At 43.0% G+C, this 26,857-nt stretch overlaps 1 protein-coding gene and 1 long non-coding RNA gene across 6 annotated transcripts; one reads left to right on the plus strand and one right to left on the minus strand.

The window, feature by feature from the left end:
• Positions 1-24,720, plus strand: LOC128776409 (uncharacterized). Its single transcript, XR_008421456.1, has 3 exons — positions 1-167; positions 21,416-21,635; positions 22,935-24,720. It is a non-coding gene; the product is annotated as an uncharacterized LOC128776409 (long non-coding RNA).
• Positions 5,060-7,680, minus strand: LOC128776408 (loricrin-like). 5 transcript variants are annotated; one of them, XM_053900660.1, is made up of 4 exons: positions 7,551-7,680; positions 6,073-6,276; positions 5,863-6,036; positions 5,060-5,826 (listed from the first exon to the last, which is right to left on the minus strand). In XM_053900660.1, exons 2-4 carry the CDS (start codon positions 6,251-6,253, stop codon positions 5,294-5,296), a joined length of 888 nt encoding a protein of 295 aa, XP_053756635.1. In that variant the 5' UTR covers positions 6,254-6,276; positions 7,551-7,680; the 3' UTR covers positions 5,060-5,293. The 5 variants fall into 5 exon arrangements, with proteins under 5 accessions (XP_053756635.1, XP_053756636.1, XP_053756634.1 ...); XM_053900661.1 differs by having other exon boundaries at positions 5,060-5,805; positions 5,926-6,276; XM_053900659.1 differs by having other exon boundaries at positions 5,863-6,276.
• Positions 24,721-26,857: the final 2,137 nt, after the last annotated feature.

The raw sequence follows: 26,857 nt of genomic DNA on the forward strand, positions 1-26,857 counted from the left end.
TCTCATGTAATGTATTTAGTACTGTACTGAAAGTGGGAAATGGAAAGGTTGTATGGGTACAGAAAGGTTGTAAGTGTATCATTTGTTTACCTTTATAACTGTGTGGCTGACCAGGAGCTGCCCAGGAAAATAACAAAATTCAAAATTTGAAGTATGGTTTCTCCTGAGTATTGCTTTCACACCATTGTAAAATCAAAAAATTTTAAGTCAAACCATTGTAAGTTAGAGACCATCTGAAAATGTATGCTATACTACCATAAAATTTTACCTTTCTTTTTTTTTTTAGAATTTGATTTTGATTTACCTATGATGATATTTTTGACTGTATCTCTTTGTATAGTTTTTTATTTTAGTGGCTACTGTGGATATTACATTATGTATACAACATAACTTATCACAGACTATTGCTATTGACATTTTGAAAGGTAGACCTTATCTCCATTTTGGTCCTTTACTTAAATTCCCCAATTATATTATCTTAAATATTTCTACATACATTGAGAACTACATCAATGTTTTGGTTATTGGTACAACTTTCAATATTATTTTTAAAAACTCAAGAGAAGAAAGATACTGTCCTAAATTTACTCATAATTTTATACTTTGCATTGTTCTTCATTCCTGGTATTTTTAAGGTGCTTTCTTTGATCATTTCCTTTTTGTTAGAAGAACTTCTATTAGCCATTCTTTGAGAGTAAGTCTGCTGGAAACAATCTTTGGTTTGTTTTGTTTTGTTTCATCTGAGACTATATCTCACCTTCATTCCTGAAGAATATTTTCACTGTATATAGAATTTGGTGTTGCCAATTTTTTCTTTCAGCACTTGAAAAATGTGCCACTTCTTTCTGGCCTTCATGATTTCTTCCTCCCTCCCTTCCTTTCTTCCTTCTTTTCTCCCTTCCTCCCTTCCTTCCTTCCTTGTCTCCTTCCTTCCTTCCTTCCTTCCTTCCTTCCTTCCTTCCTTCCTGGTTTCTGATGAATAATCTACTGTCATTTAAACCACAGTTTCCCTGTAGATGATGTGTCATTTTTCTCTACCTGCTTTCAAGATTTTTTTTCTTTGTCATTAGTTTTCAGAAGTTTGGTTATAATGTTTTTGGTGTGGGTTTCATTTCTTTTTTTTTTTAATATGAAATTTATTGTCAAATTGGTTTCCATACAACACCCAGTGCTCATCCCAAAAGGTGCCCTCCTCAATACCCATCACCCACCCTCCCCTCCCTCCCACCCCCCATCAACCCTCAGTTTGTTCTCAGTTTTTAACAGTCTCTTATGCTTTGGCTCTCTCCCACTCTAACCTCTTTTTTTTTTTTTTCTTCCCCTCCCCCATGGGTTTCTGTTAAGTTTCTCAGGATCCACATAAGAGTGAAACCATATGGTATCTGTCTTTCTCTGTATGGCTTATTTCACTTAGCATCACACTCTCCAGTTCCATCCACGTTGCTACAAAAGGCCATATTTCATTCTTTCTCATTGCCACGTAGTATTCCATTGTGTATATAAACCACAATTTCTTTATCCATTCATCAGTTGATGGACATTTAGGCTCTTTCCATAATTTGGCTATTGTTGAGAGTGCTGCTATAAACATCATTTCTTTGTCTCTCTCTTTTGCTTTTATGTGTACAACTCTTATAAGCATCTTTATTATATGTTTTACCAGCTTTATTGAGATATAATTGACATATAACATTGTGTAAGTTATATAACATGTTGATTTGATACATTAAAAATTGCAAAATGATTACCACTATAATATTAGCTACTACCTCCATCTTGTCACATAGTTACCTATTCTTTTTTCTGATGAAAATATTTGAGATCTATTCTCTTAGAAACCTGCAAGTATATGTTACAAGATTATTAGCTATAATCACATACTTACATTAGACCACCAAACTTGTTAATTTTATGACTGGAAGTTGTACTCTCTGACCAATATCTTCTCATTTTTTCCATCCCCCCAACTCCTGATAAACATGAGGATGCTCTCTATTTCTCTGAGTTTGTCTTTTTTAGATTCCACATATAAGTGATATTATACAGTATTTGTCTTTCTCTATCTGACTTATTTCACTTATCATAATGCCCTCAAGTTCCATCCAAGTTGTTGCAAATGGCAGGAATTCCTTCTTTCTTTTGGCTGAATAATATTCACATATACATGGTCTTCTTTATCCATTCATCTATTGATGGACATTTAGGTATTGGGAGTAATGCTGCAGTGAACATTGTATATACAGATATCTTTGCAAGATCCTGATTTCAGTTTGGATATATACCCAGAAATGGGATTTCTAGATTAAATGGTAATCCTATTTTTAACTTTCTGAGGAACCTCCATACTGTTTTCCATAGCAGCTGTACCAATTTGTATTCCCACCAAGAGTGCACTAGGTTTTGTTTGTTTGTTTTTTCCCCTCTACATCCTTGCCAATACTTGTTATTTCTTATCTTCTTGAGTATAGCCATTCTGACTGGTGTGAGATGATATGTCATTGTGATGTTGGCTTGCATTTCCCTGATGGTTAGTTATGTTGAGTACCTTTTCATGTACCAGTTGGCCATTGGTGTGTCTGGATAATGGTATATTCAGCTTCTCTGCCAGTGTTTAAGTTGTTAATTTTTTTTTTTTTTTTTTTGCTGTTGAGTTGTAAGTTATTTTTCTAAATTTTAGATTATAACCCCTTGTCAGTTATATGATTTGCAAATATTTTCTCCCATACTGTAGGCCACCTTTTCATTTTGTTGGTTTTTCATTTGCTGTGAGAAGCACTTTAGTTTGATGTAGTCCCATTTATTTATCTTTTTGCATTTGTTGCTTATGCTTTGTTGTCATATCCAGAAAATTGCTGCTGAGACCATTATCAAGGAACTTTATCCCTATGCTTTCTCCTAGGAGTTTCATAGTTTCAGGTCTTAACTTTTAGTCTTTCATTCATTTTAAATTCATTTTATAGAGTGATGTATTGGTGTGGCTTTCTTTGGGTTTATCCTGTTTGAAGTTGACTTACCTTCTTAAATCTGTAAATTTATGTCTTTCACCAAATTTACATAATTTTGATCTATTATTTATTCTAAATTTTTTAGCCCCATATTCTCTTCTCCTTTTGGGACTCTGATTACATGAGTGCTAGCTCTTGTGTTGTCCCACAGGCTTTTGAAGCTCTCTTCTTCTTCTTCTTCTTCTTCTTCTTTTCTTTCAGCCTATTTTCTCTCTGTCATTGAGATTGGATAATTTCTATTGACCTATTTTCGAGTTCACTGATTCTTTACTCTGTGATTTCCATTCTGCTACTGAACACATCCAGTGAATTTTATATTTTTCAATTCTAAAATTTAATTCTACAGTTGTTTATTATAAATTTTCACTTAATTCTTCTTTATAGTTTCCATTTCTTTGCCAAGACTTTCTATTTTTTTCAAGTGTGTTTGTAAATTCTTGTGGAAGCATTTTTATAATATCTTTAAAGTCCAAAATCTGTTTCATTTCAGTGTTGGTATTGATTGTGTCTTTTCTCATTCAAGTTGAGATTTTCCTGGTTCTTGGTATGGTAATTTTTTATTGTGTGCTAGACATTCCAGGCATTATGTTTTGAGACCCTGGATCTTATTCAAATCTTACATTACAGCAGGTCTCTGCTAATACTACACCAGTGAAGGAAGTGTGTGCATAGGGGGTGTTATCGCCTTACCACTGGAAAGGAGAAGTCCAATCTTCTCGTTCTTTTTTTCCAGGGTGGTTAGTTATAGTAAGGTGGATATTATCATAAAAGATTTCTGCCTCTCTAGGTCATGTTTCTTGGTCCTTTGGATGTGGTGGGAGGTATTTGTTTGCACCTGTTGGCATTTCTTGGTTGCAGACTTTGCAGTGCCCAATCTAAGATAATAGGAAGCAAAAAGGAAACCCAGGGAACTTACCACAGACAGTGTCAGTCCTCAAGTTCTGAGGACCCTAGCTACTCTGCCTTCTTCTCTCCACCTTTTAGACTGTCCTTATGTTTTTTTAAATATATTATGCCCAGATATTTTAGTTACATTTAGCTGGAGCGATAAGAAGTGCATCTACTCCATCTGATACAGAACTAAACGTCTTACTTTTATTTAAAAAATATACATATGTATATGTGTATATAGTATGCAGTGGTTGGACTATTGGGTCTTTAAAGCTGCTACCTGTTTTGACTCTCTAAATGGAAGAACTGGGGAGGGATAATTTGTCTTTTTGTCTCCAGCAATAACTGGGTAAGGAGAGTACTTTGGATTTTTGGTGTAGCAGGTGTTTTGCTCCAGGTAAATCAATAAGTTAACATTTACCTAGAGCTAGTAGAATCAAGATATGAAATGGGGCCTGGAGAGTTCTTGGCCAGACTGATACTCTACATCTCTTTTGAGACCTATGCAATTAACAGAGCAATTAGAGCTTTTTCCTTGCTAATTGGTATGCTTCCTGTGTTTCCCCATGACCTCTCTGGTACTGGTATGTTTTTTGCATACACTTGCGCTGTATGTTCCTAAGTTAGGTGAAGCGTCGTTAAGAGACCAGGAAACAGCTCCTGTACTTCCTCCTCTCCCTACAGGTACCTAGTAAACATCTCACACGCTGTAGAGAGTCACATATATACAATTATTCTTTCTCCTGTGAGTCTGGGTAGCATACGCTAGTGCTCCTCATGTGAAGCCACCCTGCCTTCAGACCTTGCAGAGCAAGTTCTGGACTATGCGAGACAGCATCTCCCCAGGGCAGACCTGTCTTTAAAAAGCATTGAGCTCAAGAAGAAGACCCAGAGTGGCAATCCAACCCACTAGGGGATGTTCATGGAAATCTGTCCGCAGAATCTTTGTGTTTGAGGATCACCTCACCATCTTAAGCAATAAAACAGAGAGCTCACATCTTTGCTTCTGGTTGCCAGTCATTCCTCCCTCCTCTGCTGACCCCCTTCCCCCCCAAAAATAAGTATTTGTTGAATGAATGTATATATGGACGGATGAGTGAACGGAGGAAAGGAAATGAATGAAATGTGACTTGGAAGATACAAAGGTGACTAAAACCCAGAAATTCTCATGAATTGCAAATTTATTGACTGAGGAGGCACTGGGGTTGGGAGGTAGTTGTACAGAAACCAAAGAGGAAAACCTGCAGAACAAGAAGCAGCCCCAGAACTCTAAGGCTTCGTCTGGGTGTAACACACGAAGCATTTGGGAACCTCGGCAATATCAAGAGAGCGCTGAGCCCATAGGCGCCCACGGAAAACGGCTCTAGCTCCTCAGTCTCCGCGGCGTCCAACTGGCCTTATTTGCTTGGCCAGGTAGGCGCCTGCTTCTGCTGGGTCTGGTGGCAGATCGGGACGCCCTTGCCACCTCCGGAGCCCCCACCGGAGCTGCCGCCCCCACCGCAGGACGACCCCCCACCACTGGAGAAGCAGCTGCCGCCGCCCCCGGAGGAGCCGCCGCCCCCACCGCAGGACGACCCCCCACCACTGGAGAAGCAGCTGCCGCCGCCTCCAGAGGAGCCGCCGCCCCCAGAGCAGGAAGAGCTCCCTCCGTAGCTCTGCTGCGGCATGCAGGAGGTCTGGGTGGTCTCCTGCGAGGAGAAGTAGCCAGCTCCCTCGCAGCCGGAAGAGCCCCCGCCGCCCCCGCAGCTGGAGGAGCCCCCGCCGCCCCCGCAGGCGGAGGAGCCCCCGCCGCTCCCGCAGCCGGAAGAGCCCCCGCCGCAGCCGCCGCTAGAGATGCTTCCGTAACTCTGGCACTGAACCTGCTGCCCGGAGCCTCCGCCGCCCCCGGAGTAGCCCCCGCAGCTGGAGCCTCCGCCGCCCCCAGAGTAACCTCCGCAGCTGGAGCCCCCCCCGCCCCCGGAGTAACCCCCGCAGCTGGAGCCTCCACCTCCGCAGCTGGAGCCTCCACCGCCCCCGGAGTAGCCTCCACAGCTGGAGCCTCCGCAGCTGGAGCCTCCGCCGCCCCCGCAGCTGCCACCACCTCCGGAGTACTTGACACTCCCACTGGAACCGCCGCCGCCGCCGCCGCCGCCTGAGTAGCCTCCGCAGCTGGAGCCTCCGCCGCCGCTGGAGTAGCCCCCGCAGCTGGAGCCTCCGCCTCCTCCTGAGTAGCCTCCGCAGCTGGAGCCTCCGCCGCCTCCAGAGTAGCCGCCGCAACCGGAGCCTCCGCCGCCTCCGCCGCCCCCGCCGTCCCCGCCGGAGGTCTTCCCGCAGCCCACTGGGGGCATGGGGGTGGGCTGCTTTTTCTGGTGAGACATCTTGTTTAAGGAGAGAGAGAAGCCTAGAAAGAGAGCGGGGAGCATCACTGGACCAACCGCAAGAGCATGGAAGAGGCAGGGACAGCCGTGGAAACGCCCATCATCCTCCAGGGCAGCACGGCCAGGCTGGGCTTGATGCCCTCTGTTTAGACCGGGAAGAACTCTCATATGGGACTCCTGGGATTAGTCGTTTCCCCCTCAGAAAGTCTTTACCAAGCAGTAAATAGCCCAGGTACTGCTCACATTTCTCTCTCCCAGCTCTGCCTTTGGCATCTGAGTGATTTGGAAGCAAATAACCCACAGTCCCACCTCTATCCTCACTTCCTGAAAAATGAGACAGTTCGAGCACTTCATCACTCATGCCTCCTCCAATCCCAACACGGATTCTCTGAATGCAAATAGAAATTCCCACAAACCTCCACCTAGGGTGGAGGATTTTACCTATCCCTGACAAAACATAGGAAGGTTTGTCCGAATGTCAGAGGGCTGTTGCCCACCCCCCCCCCCTTCTCTGCAAAAGCTCTTAGTTCAAACTCTTGGTCTGTCCCACTGAGCCTAGTCATGATCCGGAAGCTAGTTATCGGAAAAAGCAGTCTCCCCCTGGTCTGGTCCTGTCTGTACACAGGGGAAAGGACCCAGTGGTCCTTTGGATAAGAATCTCTGACCAGAAGATGTAGGCTTTGCTTACAGCCAAGCTTGGTTGATGGGGGCCATTAATAGTAGGATGTTGTGCCATGGCATCTCATGCCATTTCTCTCTCAGAACATCTCTGAAAAACTGGCACTGGGTTCCTGAGGTTCCCCAAATATCCACTATTTGCAGCATTGTCTGCATTACTCTCCTTGTTCTCCCTTACTCTCTGGAACTAAGACTCAGCCTATTCTCCTGACCAGTGCATAAGGTCCATCCTGCCCACTCATAGGAGCAGTCTGCAAAATGTCCCTCTGTGCCCATCACTGGCCTGCTCCTAGAAGGGTGCCATAGAGATAGATAGAACTCTGTGCCCATCACTTGCCTGCTCCTAGAGGGGTGCCATAGAGATAGAAGGTAGTCTTGTCTTTGTGGAGTTCCTATTCTGGCCAGAAGATCAGAGACACAAATCCACACAACAACAGCTCAGCCCCCACTGCCTTCCTGCCTGAATTCCCTCTAAACATGAATGCAGTTGGAAAGTCAGAGGTCCTATAGTTTCCAAAGGGGTCAGAGGTCTTGCCAATCTGTCCCCTAGTCCACCTAGCCTGCACAGGCCTGGGGAAGACTAGCTGGGAAGATGAGAGTCAGGAGAACTCACACTTACTTGAAGCACCAGGAGCTGAGTGAGGAGAGGAGATGCTGGCTTATGTTAGGAGCACTGGAGCTCCCAAGGTTTTATACTCTGAGCCCTGACTCATCTATTGATCTGGGCCAGCCTCTCATGTTTGGCCTCAGTTATGTGACCCATGGCTGTCACCCCACCTGTCTGTTGATTACAGGCACAGGGTGGCCCATTCATGAAGATTTTGGCATTCTTGAGATAGTGTGTGACTGGCCCCTTCTCTGATGCAACTGTGTGGCAGCAGGGATGGCTGGCTAGAGTGGATGGCAGACATTGTTTCCACAACCTATGACAAAGGGTTCATGCTGTGAACAGAGGTCCGTGCTTGAGGACTAGGTCTCAGACTCTTAGTTGGCCCAAGAGTCTACACCATAGACAGGGCTATAACTGGCCCAAGAGTTGGCCCAAGAGTCTACACCATAGACAGGGCTATTACTAATGGAACATGGGTATCTACATCTATTTATTTCTGCAGATTTATTCCTCTGATCGTTGATACTCACTTTCCTTGCAGAGGAGCAAGGAAGGATCATGTGGTCCTTCCCACCATGGCCTTTGGCCCTGACATCCTGAGGTCTTATGTGGCAACAGTGTCCTCAGCCTATGAGGCAGCCGTGGAATGGAGGGGACTTGAGGTTAAGTGACTGGGTTTGGGTGCTCCCTATGGTACTTGTCAGCTGTGTCACCTTGGACAAAGTCACAGCACCTTACCCAGTGTCTGACATAGGAGGCACTTAGTAGTTATTTGTTGACTATTGAATAAGTAGGCTTCTGATGCTCAGTGACCTTGTCTATCAAATAAGAATAATACCTGTTTCATAGACTCAGGAAGCAGGAATAGTTATATAAAGTGCAGAAGGTGATGCTTTTGTTTTTATTGTTTTCTCCTATTACAGCACAGTCTTACCTCCAACGTGGCCTACCCCTGGACACCAAGGCCAGAAGGGAGTCCATGGGTAACTTGAGGCAAGTTCTTGTGGGAAAATGACTCAAAAATTCCCCATTGACCCTGGATCAGTAGCATCACCTCTATGTATGAATGGCATGCTCCCCCGCTTCTTTCATCACTGGAACTCAATTGTTATTGTCTAAATTATGGCATTTGAACTTTGTTCCACCCATCTGTGTGTTGAAATGACAGCTCCAATAATAAATTGACTGTTAATTATGGTGGAGTTTTAAGGATCAAGTGGTCCTGATTAGACTGTGGCCTTCAGAAACCCGTGGCTCCAGTTTTAGTTTGAAAGGCATGAACCCAGGCAAACCCAGATGCTCTCCTCCTGAGAGACTAGCCAGAAGGGAGAAGCCAGGACCTATTGGAGAAAGCATGTTTCTCAACTTGAAGCTGAGGCACCAGTGAGATTTTGAAGGGAAATAAGCCCCAACTAGATGACTACCATGGGTATAACAAAGGTTGGTTTTATTTAGCTGGGAAGCACTGGAGAAAGAGAGAGGGTGTAGACCATGTACAATTCCAGCACTGACCTGTGGGCCCATGTTGGCCCATTACTGTGTGTTCTCTAGTCTGGAGGAAAATGTAAGTAAAAGGATATCAGCAGTATACTCTTTTTTTTTTCTTTCCATGTTTATTTACTTTTGAGACAGCATGAGTGGGGGAAGAGCAGAGAGAGAGGGAGACACAGAATCCGAAGCAGGCACCGGGCTCTGAGCTGTCAGCACAGAGCCCAACGTGGGGCTCGAACACACGAACTGTGAGATCATGACCTGAGTCGAAGCTGGACACTTAACTGACTGAGCCACCCAGGTGCCCCTCAGTAGTGTATTCTTGAGAAGAAAAGTCTTTTATTTTGAAATTATGGCCTTCCTACATTTGTGTGTGTTAAAAATATCATTTTGTTTAAAAGTGATGGAAACTCCAGGAGGTTGTAGTTTGTTTCAAGTCCTTACTTGTCAAACTATAAAAATTGTCTATCACAGAAGAGAGGGAAATGTTACTATATGAAATTCTCAAGTTTGGAAGCCTCAAGTGCAGGTAATCCCTTAAAGCTAATAATCTTCAAATTGCCCATGTCAATTGGAGTATGTAAAGATATGATATTTTCTTTCTTTCTATATATAAGATTTGAGATTCTGGAGCTTTATGCATTGATCCAGCCAACACAGTGTACTGGGTACTACACTGAACATTAATAGAGTCAGAAACCTTGTCAAAGCTGTGCACGGATCTCCTTGGTGGATTTTGGAGAGGGATATTCCATGCCTGCCTTTGCTATTCTAGGTAGCATTTAATAAGAAAACCTTTCTAACTAGTACATTCTACTTTGCTAACTTGTAGAAGAGGCTGATGCAACATGGTATTGACAGCAATGCTAGATCTTGTAGGCATTAAGTTAACCTTGCCTGAGGTGAACATATGAGCTTGCTTCTCCATTTTATCCCTCGAGACCAGAAGTAATGAGATACTGTGTGGACAGCAATTGATGATCACATTTCATCAAATCAGTGAGGAAATGATGGAAGTTTGTAGAATTATTACACTTGGGTATTTGAAGTTTTTTGACTTCATATGTCATATTTTTAAGATTTATAACCCTTATATACTTACCTTGAATGTGTGCTAGCACACCTGAGTTCTGCAGCCTCACAGATCACATCTTTGTTCTTGCCTTTACCTGTATCCTTAGAGGGGATGGACCAGAAAGCAAATGCTTCAGTGCTCAGTGTGGTGCTAGGAATTAATAGCTGCTCACAGAATCCTGGTGGAAATGAAAGGACTTCTTTTATTTTAATTTAAAAAAATTTTTTAAAGATTTATTTATTTTTGAGAGACAGAACGTGAGTGTGGGAGGGGCAGAGAGAGTAGGAGACACAGAATCAGAAGCAGGCTCCAGGCTCTGAGCTGTTAGCATAGGGACCAATGCAGGGCTCAAACTCACCAACTGTGAGATCATGACATGAGCTGAAGTCAGAAGCTTAACCGACTGAGCCACCTAGGTGCCCCTGAAAGGAATTCTTAATGCCTGTTGACTAACAGCTCTGGTGGGGGGTGGGGGGGACATGGTCCCTATCCCAGGCAATCCTCAGTCTGACGGGAGATCACAGCTCTTGAATATGGGGAGCCCCCAGCCTGATAGAAGCCTACTCATTACAGTCTTTATGTGTCTAAAGCTACACACATGCCTCCTCATGATTGAGTGCTGACAACCTACCTAACTGAGGGTTAAAGGGCAACAGGTGGTTTGTAAAGAATAAAAAAAGACACAGGGCAAGGGCTCAGGAGCATTGGCAGGGCAGGCATAGAGCTTGGAAGCCCTAAACGTAACATTGTTTACATTCACTGTGAAAGTTTCCTCTTCTAGGCCTGCCCAGGAGGTGCCTCAGAGCTTCAGAACCGCCGCACCCCCCCCTCCCCGCTCCAGGGTACATATTTATCCTCTCTCCAACGTTCCTGGGTCAGCAGTTTGAAGAGGTGGTTGTTTTTGTTAGAGAACTGGGAGAAGGACAGCTCTCTAGTGGTTCATGGCTGCTAGAATTCCTTCTCCAGGAAGCTTCCCTAGGTCCATCCACCCACTGGTTCCATTTTCTTTGCCACTTTCCCTTTCCAATCCCTTAAGGAACTACTGTACCAGTTACAGCCTGCTAATGACACATCCAGTAGCCTTGTCTCCTTTTTTCAACTTATAACTGTCCTTGACAGCTGGGTCCCCATTAGTTCCTTATTTTGCATCCTAAGATTCAAAGAGAGTTTATAGCATCCTGGAGCTTTATTTGGACGTGTTGACTTTTGAATGACTCTCTTTTGCGTGCTTCTGGAGCTCATCCCTGCATGGAGAAGGAGGCCCACAGCAGAGTTTTTCCAACATTCCTGAATAGCTTGTAGATGCATGCAAGATGAGCAGTGTGCCCAGGGACTGCACTTGCTTGGCTTAGACACTTCTGGTGTGGACAGACTCTGGTGTTTATGGACTGCTGCTACATATGGGTCTTGTCTATTCCTCACAAGGGTCCTGTGTGCTCAGTGATGTCATCCTCATTTCCCAGATAAAGCAATCAGCCCATAGAGGCTAATGGAACTGCTTACATTTCCCCAACCTTTAAGTGGCAAAGCCAGGATTCAGACTCAGTTGTTTTGATTCCAAATTTTGCATTCTTTCCAAGTACTACATGCCTCTTCTTTTTGAATCAATATGGGCAGAATGAGGGGATGACATCCCAGGCAGGCTCAGGTTCACACCTTCTAGGAGGCAGGGAACAGATCTCACTCTTGTGGTTGCTCCCAGGTGCTCAAGGACAGTTCTGTTAATTAGTGGACTGTAGGAGCCAAGAGGAGGTAGAGGTCATCTGATAGACCTTTACCATTGTTGGAGGTAGATGAACAACCCAAGGGCCAGAGAAGCCAAACTATTTCCCAAGGCCACACAATAGGCCCGGGACTAGAGCCTGGGTCTCTGGCCTTCCCATTCTAAGCTTTTCCCACTGCAGACTCCGCTGAGGCTTTGTGATTTCTCCTGACAAGATTATCTCCAGGTGTTGGCAGTGAGACCAGGAAGTAGTTACAAAGACCGTAAAAGTATTGAGCTGACATGTTCAGGTAAACTCCTGGGTCTGAGTGCTCTAGCCTCTGGGCCTGGAAGGAAATTGTTGATGCTGAGTTCCTTCAACAGGTGGGCAGCTGCTGCATAGCCTGAGGGCTCACATATAAACTTTACAAGCAGGGAGGAACAGTGAACAGCAGTTATGGGCCCTGTCCTGCTCCAAGATAGGCTGTGTCAGAGGAGGCCTCTCAGGACTTTTGTGCCTGGTGGTAGTTGGTGGCCCAAGAATGTTGGTTCAGCCCGTCCACTGTTAATCCACTGATTATCCATGGGCAGATAATGCATCGTTGCTTTAACTGACTCCCAAGTCAAATAAAATCTGGAAATCAAAACGATGTGAAGGATAAAGCACAAACATTTCAGACCCACAGCCTTCTAGGCTCTTTGGCCTAAAGCTTTAACTCAAATTCTTTCAGGAGCATGCTGCTTTAGATGACCAGCACCAATATACCTCTCCTTTACTGAGAGTCATTGAAAATCAAGGCAAGGTAAGTGCTCTTTCCATTTTGGTCTCAAATCTAATTTTAACTCTTACATGGGTCTCTCAGGAATTCCCTGGGGCTACAGCAGGCTTTGGATGTGACCTCTCTGACTCAAAGACAGCTAAGGGGATTTACTACTGAAGACCAGAATCTGGATCCAGCCTGTGTTTTGACCAGGAAAGCTCTTTCCTCACATTTGCTGGTTATCCTTAATTTTTGTTCATTCTTCAAACTATACCTTATTTCAACAGTTGAAGCTGTTGAAATTGGGTGGATGATTTATGGCAAACCTTTTGATTGCTTAGAAATGTAAGAATAATCACAATTTGGTTTGTGTGCCTCTACTGACTTTTCCATTGGGTCCCTTCATATGCTCAGAGAGTTCCAAGGTGAAGGGCTATGGAACCATTTTTCACATCTGGTGTGGATTCCTAGGGCCTTCTCTCCTGGACTAGGAGCAGCATCTAGGCAAGATTGGATGCTCCTAATTTTCCATTTCTCCATTTAACTCAGAGTATTTGATATGTACTTGTTCATCAGTGAAGGAGATGAGAATTTTAGCCTCATATCCCAGGGAAAATACAATCTGATTTAGTTTTCCATGGAAATTACTTTAAATAGATTGGTCATGGCAAGCTGCTTTCCCCTGCCACCCCCCATCTTTCATTCAAGGTGCCTGATTCCCCTATCATCTCCCTTTCTTATTTTTCAGAATATCCCTTGGATCATGCTTTCCTAGAGATACTAATCACCCATGGTCCAGTGGTCAGCTTTCTGGAGGGGCCTGAAGCAGCACCCGGGGGCACTTCTGAGGTTTCCCAGTCTCTGGTCTGTTCTGAAGGTTAAGGATTAGAATCTTTTCTCTTCTGAGGTATTGGGGTCTTGGGAGTTCTTGTGCTCTAAACCTGTGATCTTGGGCTCACATTTCCCATGCCCCTCCCCCAACTTCAATTTCTCCACGCATACAAGTCAGTCTGAGTTCTGTCCAGTGTTCTTTTGGTCCCTCCTTCCCAGGGCCTCACTCTGGACAGAGAGGAAGGAGAAATGAGGATCAGAGGTAGTAATAGGGAAGAAACTAGGTGGGATGACAAGAATCAAGGGCCCCTGGGAAAAGAGCCTAGAAACTCTCATACCTCCCTGTTTGCTAGCCTTGTTCCAGTGAGAGGCATTTTGGGTACTTTTCTTCCCCAAGAGCGTTTCCCCCCACTAAGCTTGCTGTGGAGGAGGAGGGAGGGATTTAGCAGGAGGGTTGGGTGAGGAAAGTTGGCCTGTGCTATGAGTAACCTTTGCAGAGTATCATTACCCAGGGTGGATATAATTGCTGGGGATTAAGAGAAACATGTGGGCAAGCTACTATTGCCTTAGATCCTTCTATGATTAGCAAAGATCACTTTGGGTCTCAGAGGAAGGATTATTTTATCTCCTGAATGTTCCCTAGAAGTGAATCCCCTTGTGGTGGAACTGGCCCCTTACTTTCTAGTAAATCATTCTGTTGTAAAATACAAAGAAAAACAAAACAAAAACCAAGTAGCCTCACCATAACTTGAAAAGTAAAGCAGAGAAAACAAGTTACATTTAATTCCAGTATTTAAATACAATTAGTGTTAAGTCTTGGTTAGTACTTTCATCTCTTTTTCCTTCTTACTTATACCTTCCTTTCATATAAACTCTCCATTTTGGGTGCTGATTTTCCATGTGACATTTTCATCATGCACATATCCCCATGGCCCTCCATTAGTTTTAGTGGCTGTGCTCCTTTTCCCGCTCCTTATCTTACTTCCGCCTGCCCTGTAACCTCTTTACCCTTAAGACCTCATTGTTGAATTTCAGTGGGTATTTGTTGTCTCCCTGACAGATTGCTAATTATCTTTATCTTCCTTTATGTGCACAGAGTGGCTTCATAGTAAGTGAGGAGAAAGGTTAGTTGCATGAGAACCAATCCCCAATCCTTTAGTTCTCATCTCCGATGACTCTTTGTGCAGAACCTAGTGCCTCAGTTCCCCTTGACTCTAACTCCACAGAGTCATTATTTTCCATCAAATGTTTTCATTTTGTCTCCATCTATTCCTCACAGGGCCAGGATTCCCTTGGGAATGTGCAGTCAGAAACAATACCTTCTAAAAAAATTTTAATTCCAGCATAGTTAATCTACAGTGAAATATTAGTTTTAGGTCTGCAACACAGTGATTGCTTCCACCTGGTGCTCATCACAGACGCACTCCTTAGTCCCCATCACCTATTTTGCCCATCCCCTCTCAGAACCATCTCTTTGTTCTCTATAGTTAAGAGTGTTTCTTAACTATAGTTTTCTTGTTTGCCTCTCTCTCTCTCTTTTTTTCTCTTTGCTCATCTGTTTTGTTTCTTAAATTCCATCTATGAGTATTCCATCATATGGTATTTGTTTTTCTCTGACTGACTTATTTCGCTTAGCATTATACTCTCTAGCTCCATTCATGTTGTTGCAAACCTTTTAGTGTATGTGTGGGAGAGTAGGAGTAAGGGGCAGAGGAAGAGTCAGCAGTTTAATGGGGCATTTGAAAAACAAGTCACTTAGGGCAATAGTAGCCAAGTGCCCATGGGATAAGGGGATGCAGAGAAAAGGAGTCACTGAATAAGCCTTCTTGGAAGAGGTGTTTTGAGTTGGGATTGGAAAATAGTGAAAACTGTAGATAGGTTTCTCCAGATTTGAGCTTTGGTTCTCATATTTTCTTTCATGTGTATGTGGCTAGGTGTGCATGTGTGATGTGTGTACACACGTGTGATGTGTATGTGTCCATGTGTGATGCTTGTGTGAATGAATGATGTGTATGGACATGTATAATGTGTGTACCTGTCTGTGTATATATGTGCACACATGTTTGTGTGTACATATTATATGCTTATACATGTGTGTAGGCATGTGTGATATGTGTATGTGTCTTTGAGTCTGTGTGGGGTGTGTGTCCATATGTCCATGTATCCATGTTTATGTGTACACATATATGTGTGTGATGTGTGTATATATATCTGTGTATATGTGTTTCTGTCTCCTTTCCACAGACTTCAGTATCTTTCCTCACATCAGACTCTTCTTCATAGAACCTGTTCCCTCTCTCCTGGGAATGTTGGCCCTGGAATTGCTGTCAGCCAGCCCTCAGTGTCCACAGTAACGGTATTACATGTCAAACTGGCCCACATCATTTTCCATTGTTTCTCTAGCCATGGTAGTAGATTTGCCCAATAAGGTCATGCTTCAGCTAAAAGTCTTCAGTGTCTCCACATGAGGATGAAGCCCTGATTTCTTAGTCCAAAGGGCTTTTTGTGGTTCAGTACTGCCTATGTTTGACTATTCCCTTGTAGAAGCATTTTGCTTCAGACAAACTCAATGACCCTCTCTGCCACTGATCTAGGCTGTGTTTAATAACTTTGTATTTTTCCTGTGCTTTTGCTACATCTGTTAATGCCCCCTTTCCTTGATTTGTCTAACTTCTATTTTCCTTTCAATATTCCATCAGACATCATTCTTCCAAAAAACCTTGCCCAACACCCCATCTGATTGAGGGAGCACCTCATCTGCAGCACAGTAATCCTGCCCCCACCACACTGGGGGCTCCTTGCATCCCAAGCATCCAGCACATGCCTGGCACAACATGCAGTGGATGCTGGTAGAATCTAGCCCACGTCTAGAATTGTCAGTGGCCTGGACATTGTGTTTTAGCCTGGGTGGGGAACATATTAGGTCTCTGTCCTATTTTCACTTCCCAGACAAGATTGTTTGCTCCTGGAGGGCAGGGGTGGCATTGCAGCTCTCAGTAAACCTGGAGCCTATGGATACACCAGGCACTGAGTCAGTGTTTATTGAAGGGAAAGAAAAAAGGAAAGAATGAAGTGGAGAACAGAAGGAAGGAAGAGAGTAAGAGAGAAAAAGAAGGTAGGAAGGGCAGGAGAATTGTTGCAAGCTTTATAACAACGTTGGTTTGAGTCTGAACAGAATATTGACTTTCTCTCTCTTCCCAAATTTGGGTTCTCTGGTCTAATTCTGGCAACTCCATGAAGTTATAAGACCCATTTGCCCCCAAAGAAGGAAATAATCAGACATTATATAATTTCAGAAGTTTTCTGAAGGTTTTAGTTTTGTGGATTTTTGCTGTGATTTAATTTCAAATAGATTGATATTAATATCTGATTAAATTATTCATGGTATTTAATTGCTCTCCATGATTAATGAAGATATTTTACTCCTCATAATCACTGCTAGATCCTATATGGATTACAAAGGAGTTACATAATGTGAGGTGTGCTTTCCACTGGTGAATCACAAGCATTTCTTATTGTAATAGCTGTGTACTACTTTCCTCCCTCCCATATGAAAATATTAAGGTTTGTGCTGGACCATGTATTCGATTTCTGAGTTATTTCCTTAAACAGTTTTGGACTTTGGGGCAGTCACTCGACATTACCTTAAAGTAAAAAGTATAAAGAAATATCAACCTTACAGTTATTGGGTTAGTATATGAAAGAACCAAGTTTCAACACTGGATCACGGAATGAATATTTCTAATTGAGGTGGAAAGATTAGGAAACAATCTGGGAATATAATCACTTATTTGTATTTGAGAATGAATAGAAAAAAAATATTCCTCCCTATCTCTCCCTTTAAAAAATGAAAATGACATCTTCACATTTGAGATTGTGGATGAAGGTAGAAAACCTTTATTACACACATGTAAATATGTAAGTGGATGATAATTTTCAAAAGGAATAGATAAACTGTTATTAAAATGTTACTTTAGGGGCACCTCACTGGCTCAGTCCATGGAGCATGATTCTTGATCTCAAGGTTGTGAGTTACTTTTTAAAAAGGGGGTGGGGAAATCTTTGGGAGTGCCCATCTTGCTCAGTGAATAGAACATGTGACTCTAGATATCAGAGTTGTGAGTTTAAGCCCCACATCAAGGGTAGAGTTTACTTAAAAAAAAAAAAAGGCAAACAAATGTTACTTTTGACCTTCAAAAAGATCCTAATTGTTTTAATATTTTCATTCATTTGCTAACTTTGATAAACTGTCAAAATACTTTACTCATCTCTTCATGCCATGAATAGACTACAAAGGCTATAGTTTTATAATATTTGAAATATTTTCTCGGGGCACCTGCCTCAGTCGGTTAAGTGTCTGACTTCGGCTCAGATCATGATCTCATGGCTCATGAGTTTGAGCCCCACATTTGGCTCTCTGCTGTCAGCTCAGAGCCTGGAGCCTTCTTCTGTGTCTCCTTCTCCCCCTGCCCTCCCTGCCTCACACTCTCTCTTTCAAAAACAAACAAAAAAATAAAATAAATAAATAAATAAAATAAAATTTGAAATATTTCTAGAAATATTTATCTATACTTTTGCACTACTTTTAATGTGTACTAGAACAAGCACTTCAGATTTATAATATTTATGGATATTATTGTGTAGGATGAAGTAAAATAAAGTAATGCTGTGGTAATATACCTTTGAAATAAATTTGGCTAAGTAAAACAGTGAGTTGAGCTAGAGAAAAGTATTAACAGTACAAGGATGACATGGATATGGGGAAAACTGTGAAGGAAATATGTGAATTTACTGAGAGTTTGGACACCCTAAGTTACAACACGGGCCCTGCTATTTTCCTTTGGAGGGTTCCAAACATGTTCCTGGGAAATATAGACTGGTGTAGAAGTTGGACCTCAAGTTCAGCTGTGGGTGGGGGAGCTCCAACCATGAGAGCAGGCCCATCTCTGTCCTACTGAAACACCATGGACCTGGGGAACACTAAGACTCAGGAGCTGACCCAGAGCTCTGCCTTCAGGGGCAGGCCAGAGTCACCCTGAAGCAGGCAGTGTGTCCTCTGAGTTGTACTCATTCCTTTGGAGCCCCCAGACTCTTCCATTCTATACCCAGATCATCCTCAGAAACGTCTCTGCATTGTGGAAAGACTTTGGTGACAGAACAGGTGTCAGGAGACATGGGGCAGAGTCCTGGTTTCACCACTCACTGGTTGTGGGGCCGCATATACATTACTTAACCTTCTTAGGGCTACATCTCTAGGTATAAAAGGCTTTATCTGCCTATGTATTGAGGGTGTTGTGAGGATTAAACAAGATCTATTATTTGGAAATACTATTGGAAAATAATAGGTGTTTGACTAAATGTCAAACTCAAGGAAAGATTGTACAATTCATTTAAAACAGAGTGTACACATCTGATATTAGTTCAAAGAGGGTTTCCATCTGGGGGCACGTGATTTGTGAGGGTCAGAATTATATTTGGAAGAATGTAGCTCTTATGGTAAAATGTCAGGTGTCATTGGGGAGCTGAGGGTGGAGATGTGATCAGGGGAAATCTTTCCAGGGCAGATTTTCTCCAGTGGTGTTGCCTTCCCTAAGGCTAATGTTGGGCTTGGGCTCTGGCTGGCCTTGTCCCTTTTGTCCAGTTTTCTCCCATGTTTCTCTCTGAGTCACTCATTCAGTACTTAATGCTATTATTACCAATGTTGACAATGACCATTTGTTGAGCACATACTATGTGAAAAGCACTATGTTCACTATTTTAGTGTTTCTTCATTTGAACCTTACCACGTACTGTGAGAATATTACCCATATTTTATTTTTAAATGTTTATTCATTTTTGAGAGAGAGCATGAGCAAGGGAGGGGCAGAGACAGAGGGGGACAGAGGATCCAAAGCAAGCTCTGCACTGACAGCAGTGAGCCCAATGCAGGGCTCAAAGTCACGAACTGTGAGATCATGACCTGAGCTGAAGTTTGACACTCAACTGACTAAGCTGCCCAGGTATTCCTATTACCCACATTTTGCAGATGACAAAGTGTGGTCTGAGGAATATAAAGAACTTGTCCAAGGTCACATGCTGAAAAGTAACTGAGCCAGAATTATAGGTAGGTCTGTTTGACTCCAGAACCCATGCTCTTCAGACTATGCTATCCTATGGGATATAAGTCAACATCAACATCAGCATCAGCAAGTGTTTTCTGAGAGGTGTGTAGTTGTAACCCATCGCTCTAGGCACGGGCAAAACATACACACACAAATCCTCCTCTGGGATGAGACCTCTGAGGAACCCAGAAAATTCAGGACCTTTAGAAGCTGGAATTAAAGCCTACTTACTTAGCTTCTGTAATGGAATGGGGGACATTATTGTGGCTCTCTTCAACAGGGGATGTCTAGGGTTTGGGACCCCTAAGTTGACCTTGCTTTGGGCGGAATGGAAAGGAGGTTCTCAGCCAAGCCAGATATTATGCAATCCAAGAGGCCTCTTCCAACACTAGGTTATGTGCCCCCTTTCTGAACCCCTAAAATGGCCTGAGTTATGTATCTATCTATCTATCTATCTATCTTTCCATCCATCCTAGAGACAGGGAGAAAGAAAGAGAGAGAATCTCAAACAGGCTCAACACTCAGCACAGAGCCTGGCACAGGTTCTCATGACCCTGGGATCATGACCTGAACTAAAATCAAGAGTTAGATGCTCAACCAACTGAGCCACTCAGGCACCCCTATTATATTTTTAAAACCTGGGGCGCCTGGGTGGCTCAGTCGGTTAAGCGGCCGACTTCGGCTCAGGTCATGATCTCACGGTCCGTGAGTTCGAGCCCCGCGTCGGGCTCTGTGCTGACAGCTCAGAGCCTGGAGCCTGTTTCAGATTCTGTGTCTCCCTCTCTCTGACCCTCCCCCGTTCATGCTCTGTCTCTCTCTGTCTCAAAAATAAATAAACATTAAAAAAAAAATAAAAATAAAAACCACCTGCCATATTGTGTTTACATTATTTGTTAATGTCTATCTTCCTTGCCGGGCTAAGAAATTGAGGGTAGAACTGAAACTTACTGAGCATCCAATTTTTAGTACTCAGTGCAGTGTCTGTTATGAAGTGGTGTCTTATAGATGTGGAGAAATGTCATAACCAAGGTGATTGTACCCACGAGGGAGCAGGTAACCAGACCTTTAAGAGAAGGGGAAGAAGAGGAAAGAGTAAGATTTTAAGGATGATTGGCATTTGGGGCTCTAGAAGGATGCTATTTCATTGGAAGATGAGCTTGTCATGGTGAGTGGGTCACCAGTCCTTGTTTGGAGCCTTCACTGATGCTACTACCACCACCATCATTATCATCACTACTTAAGACTTGGCTACAGACAGGATATATGGATGCCACACTTAACCCTGAGCCTTGCTCAGTAAATGTCAGATCTTGGCAAGCCAGTAATTTCAGGGGAAAGCACAAAAAGAGATGAGAACAAGGTGATGGTAATTGCTGCCTAGTGTGCCTAATCCCTCAGGAAATCAAATTTGAGATAATAGAGGTGCTTCAGCCAAACTCTTGGATGATGGGGATGGAATTAACTTGGTATGAGTCCAACTTACATGTTGCCTTTGCTGAAATGAGTCTCAGAAATGCCACTGAATTCCAGAGATGCCATGGCTGTTGTGGTTACTCTGCACAAGATGTTATAGGCACAGCATTTTTTTCCTTTAGAATAAATTGTGTTCTGATTCCTGAGATTAATTGCTCACCTTTCCATCTGTTGCAAAACAGGCCAAGTGTCCCTCAGCAGGGCTCCATGTCTGTGCGGGTGTTGAGCCAGGTGTGGCTGGTGGGGCCTTGCCAACACCACTGGAATGTGACCTCACACTTCTGCCTGTTGACCTCTCCCCACAGGAAATGACAACTAGTAGGGCCAGGCTCTGACAGGTCTGGCCAAGTCTAGCCCATGGTAGAAACACCTGAAAAGCCTCCCTTGGTGGGCTTACCTTACTCTGTATTCCCATTTTTCTTTCTCTCAAATGCACACAGAAATTGCCATCCTGGACAAACCCTAAATGAAGTGGACGTGGAGGCTGAGGTGCAGAAAAAACTGCTATGGCTGGGAAGGAGAAAGTGCTATCCTACAGCCCACCCCTCCTGGGAAGTGTCATCCCCTTTGCTGCTCTAACTTCAGTCCATGTGCTTCCCCTCTGCCCGTCCTGCCAAATGGCAGCAATAAAGCAGGAGGGACTTGGGTCTAAGCAGCCAGGTAACCAGCCTTACATATAGAGGTGCTTTTTGCTTTGTGCCTAGTTTGAATTCAACATATCTATTTCCATCATCTTCAATGCCATTGCCACCATGCCTATATTGCATTGTTTCAATACTAGTGCTAGTAGTTTCAATATTAAAGTGCTTCAATAGCATCATCATTACCACCTTCCCCACTACTACTCCTGCTGATTCTGCTCATTATCATCACTGCTGCTATCACCTCCACCAGCTCCACTGCCTCTACCAACTTTGTCATCCCCAATGTCACCATTTCCACCATTCCCACTGCCATCACCACTATCACATCTACTCCCTTTAGCAGGACTACCACTGTCATCAGCATCGTCACTTCAACCATCTTCTTTACTACTGACACCACAGTCATTGCCACCACCACCACCATCAGTTACCATCTTCACTATGTCCACCACCATCACTGTTACCCCTGCTACTGCCACTGTGATTCATTCTCACCGTTACCACCCTTACCACCTCCACCATCACCATCACCATCACTACTTATTTTCACCACCACTATTACAACTAGCATGTGGAAGAGAAGACTTAGGGGTTAATGAATAGTCATCTTTGAATGATTAAAAGTCTGTAGAAGAATAGTTAAAGTTACGTAGCGTGGGTAAAGAAGTTAGAAAAATGGACAGAAATTAAAAGGAATTAGAATTTAATCTTGGTGAATATAAGCAAGGTGTTTCATGGAGCTAGGGCAGACAAGAAGGATGAGAAGTTGGATGATAAAAGATAATGAGTAATTTGGAGCATGTTAAGTTTATTTGCCTAAGGTGTCAACCACCTGGATTGGGCCAGTAGGTGGCCTTGCATCCCACTCACTCACTGATGCTTGGGTCCTCTCTAAAGAATTCCTTAAAAGTGGCAATCTAAGCTGTAAATGACCAATTCTTTTAGGATTAGGGAACTCATTTAACTTGAAGTAGCTGGTTCCTTCTAGCCATTTTTATATTAAGTTTCTAATCATTCTACAATACTGAAATACATTGTCTTCTCAAAAGCTAAGATTAGGGTAAAATTAGATTAGGGTAAAATTTAGATTAGGGTAAAATTCCTCCTGGACACCATTTCCAATCCTTGTTCATAAGTCTTGTTGCCTTGCACAGGCAGCCAATGTTATAATTTGCTATGATTTTTTTAGTAAGTCATTCTCTTGAATTTATGTACATATTTAGGAACAATGTAGTATTGCATTGTGTGTACATTTGTGTGTACACATACTTTTTGTGTCTGACCCTTGCTTTTTTTTTGTTTTTTCACTCAACAGATTAGTAGAATGGGGAAGAGGATGCACTCTGGAGCCAGACTGCATGGATTCAGATCACAGCTCTGTCATCTGTTATTTGCATGATCTAAATTATTGACCCTCCTTTAGCTTCAGTCTCCTCCTTTGTTAAGGGATTATAGTGGGCCTATACCCATTAAGTTCATGTGTGGATTAAATGAATTAATTTATGTAAGCACTTAGATCAGTATGTGCCCTGCACATACTGTAGAGAGGCATAAAGTCACATTGTTGCTTGTCCCTATTCCTTAGTAATGTATTGGTTCTGCCACAGTCTATTTAGCCATTTCTAAATTGATGGCCATATAGATTGCTTTGATTTTTCACTCTTGCAAATAAGGCTTCCACGCGTATTTTTATATATGCTTCCTTTTACACATGAAGAATAGTTTCTCAAAGATAGAGAAGATGTAAAATTGCTGCATTTATAATTTTAAAGGCTTTATTAGAAAATTATGAGTCTGCTTTCTCTTTCTTCTACCTGTTGGTTTTAGTTATTCCCTTGGGCAGCCTGAGCCATATTAGCAGCTCCGAAGTAATAGACCCTACTGGTTAAGACTGATAACTTCAGGTTCAGATGAATTTTGAGGGTAAGGGGGTCATGTTTTGAAGATTACTAAGCATTTATATACAGTAATTTATTTAATTACTATGAGGTAGTAATGACTGCATGACTCTCCCCACTTTACTCATTAGGAAATCGGAGGCAAAAAGAAGCAATATAATTACTCAGGGTCACACAACCATAAGTGGTGGATCCTTTGTACAGGTGTGAACATTGAATCAGTACATGTAAAATTCCTTAGTATTCTGCTCAACATACAGAAAACATGCAATCGATGTTAGCGTTATTCTAGGATTAATTGGTGATAATTAGGGCTGTAGAATTATTATTACCATCACTACTTTACTACTCTCAGAATGTGATAAAGCTTATCTCTGGGGAATTCACTTCATTTGTCTTAACAAAATGATATGGAATTGTGGTTTCAAGCCTTGGTTGGCCAATCTAGTTTATTCTGTTCCATAGCCACAAACTACATGCTTAAAGTTTGAGAAAGTTGCCATAATTAGCACCCTGGTGTTTACCCACAGATAAGATACATACACATATAGTTAAATATAAAGTGTGGATGCACATAAATTCTCATTTGTGATGGGGCAGAAGCCAGTGGGTGGGGAGCAGAGTTGCACTGGATGCACACGAGAGAGTAATAATGGAGGCCTATACTTGGCCCTTGAGGAGGACAGGTCAGCTGGCTTGGGATGCTGGAACACTGGAAGCAGACTATGAAATCAATTCCCTTCTGGAGGGAATGGCATATATTAATGCACTAAACACTACTAAGGGGTAGAAGATGTGGTTACTAAGATGAAGAAAACACAGCCCTTGACCTCCAGAGGACAGAATTGTTGATGCATGTTTGCACCATGGGTGACACACAGGAACATAGTCTAGAGGTGCATACAAAGTGTGGTGGGATCTAGAATCTTCCAGAATATGTCATAGGAACAGAAGTGTGGGCAGGAATTTGAGGCAGAGGGAGAGGCGTGTGAGAAGACATGGGTGTAACACAGCAGGGTGTGTGCAGGGCACTGCAGGACCAGGAAGGATGGCTGTGTGGTGTGGTGCACGTGAGGAGGGAGGGGTGAGGCATCATGAAGGAGGCTGAAAGCCATGTCAAGGAGTTTTGACTTTTATCTTAAAGGATATGGGCAGCCACCAAAGGTTTTTTGTCTTTTTTTGTTGTTGTTTGGTTTTTGTTTTGTTTTGTTTTTAGAAAGAAAAACTTGATTAAATCTTAATTGCACAAGGTATTTCTTAAAATACTGGCACCCTGAGGAAAAGCTGGGCTGCCCTGAGGTGGGAGCAGACTTGTGGAAGAGAGAGCACAACAAGAATGGGGTCCAGGAAGGGGCTGGCAGCAGCCTGGGAAAATGTTAGAAGGTGGATCTTGTAACCATGACCAAGTTTGACTGACTACATTGGCTGGTCTGATAGTCTCACATGGAACAAACAAATAAATCAGAGAATACCTTTACCCTGATCAGTAGTTACAGAATTGTTTCATTTAATCGTTAAAATAACTTGTGATTTTGGCATCATTGTTACTCCCACCCTGCAGCTGAGTAAATGAAGGCTCACAGAAGTTGAGAAAGTGGCTTCAGAACCTGTAGTGTGTGAGTGCCAGTATTCATTTAGCACAATTCAGCACTCCCTTGCTGCCAGGAGTGTCCCCAAAGGCCAGGGAAGTGACTACAGAGTTTATTATGCTGAGTTCCTGAATGGGGCATCACTCTGTGTGGCTGCAGAAAGCTTCAGTGCCCAGAGTTGATGCCTTCTGTGGTAAAGTGGCCCTGCAGGGCCCCATGTGGTATGTGAGGTGATGGCCAGATATCCCTCTGAGGAGGAGGTGTGTGAGGGACCTGAAGAGCTAAATGTTCTCCCAACAGTTCCCTCTTCCCAAGGTGGAGGCAGCAGGTGAGACCTCCAAGGGCTGGCAAGGACAAGTGGCCTGTGACTCTCATCACAAGGGAATGATTGGACCAACACAAATCCATCATCACTTCTGGAAAAACTGCTCCCAGGACATGACTGACTGGCAACAGAGCTTAGCAGGGCACCTTGGCCCCTCAGGTGCTCCCTTTCTTCTGCAATGTTTCAGTGACAAGAAAAAGGGATTTCTTAAGTGCTCAGCTGTAAGAATGAGTGGGTTGATGGTGCTATGGTGCAACCCTACCCCACCCTGATGTCTCCTGCTGCATCAGGACCCTGGGTCTTGGCATTTCTGTAGGCAGCCACACCTCTGAGTTAAGGAAAGTAGGATGCCTTTCACACTTTCTTTGGTTCTTCAGACACAGGCACACCTCGTTTTATTGCAGTTTGCTTTACTATGCTTTGCAGATATTGTATTTTTTATAAATTGAAAGTTTGTGGAAATCCTGCATGGAAAAAAACCTATTGGTACCACTGTTTCCCAATAGCATTTGTTCAATTCATGTCTCTGTGTCACATTTTGCTTAATTCTCACAATAGTTTAAACTTCATTATTATTATATTTGTTATGGTGATCTGTGATCAGTGATTTTAATGTTACTATTATAATTGTTTTGGGGAACCACAAACCACGTCCATATAAAAATTTCAAACAATCATAAATATGTGTTCTGACTTGTGTTTGTGCTCCACTGACCAGCCATTCCACTGCCTCTGTCTCTCTCCTCGGACCTCACTGTTCCCTGAGACACAAAAATATTAAAATTAGGCCAATTAAAAATCCTACAATGGCCCCTAAGTGTTCAAATGAAAGGAAGAGTCACGGATCAAAAGCTAGAAAATGACTAAACTTAGTAAGGCATGTTGAAAGCCAAGATAGGCCAAAAGCTAAGTCTCTAGTGCCAAACAGCCAAGTGGTGAGTGCAGAGGAAAAGCTCTTGAAGGAAATTAAAAGTGCTACTCCAGTGAACACACAAATGGTAAGAAAGTGAAACAGCCTATTTGCTGATATGGAGAAAATTTTAGTGGTCTGGATAGAATATCAAACCAGTCACAACACTCCCTTTAATCCAAAACCAGATTCAGAGCAAGGCCCTAATTCTTTTCATTCTTGTGAAGGCTGAGGGAGGTGAAGAATTTGCAGAAGAAGAGTTTAAAGCTAACAGAGGTTGGTTCATGAGGTTTAAGGAAAGAAGCCACCTCCATAACATAAAAGTGCAAGACCAAGAGGCAAGTGCCGATGTCAAAGCTGCAAAGTTATCCAGATGATCTAGCTAAGGTCACTAACAAAGGTGGCTACAAAAAACAACAGGGTTTCAATGTAGATAAAATAGCCTTGTATAGGAAGAAGATGCCATCTAGAACTTTCATAACTAGAAAGCATAAGTCAATGCCTGGCTTCTAAGCT

This window comes from Panthera pardus, unplaced genomic scaffold, assembly GCF_024362965.1.
Source record: "Panthera pardus isolate Hobbes unplaced genomic scaffold, ASM2436296v1 HiC_scaffold_124, whole genome shotgun sequence".
In the NCBI taxonomy this organism is placed as follows: Eukaryota; Metazoa; Chordata; class Mammalia; order Carnivora; family Felidae; genus Panthera; species Panthera pardus.

Coding starts and splice junctions, on each gene's coding strand:
- LOC128776408 (XM_053900657.1), bottom strand. CDS start 6,253: ATGTCTCACCAGAAAAAGCAGCCCACCCCCATGCCCCCAGTGGGCTGC.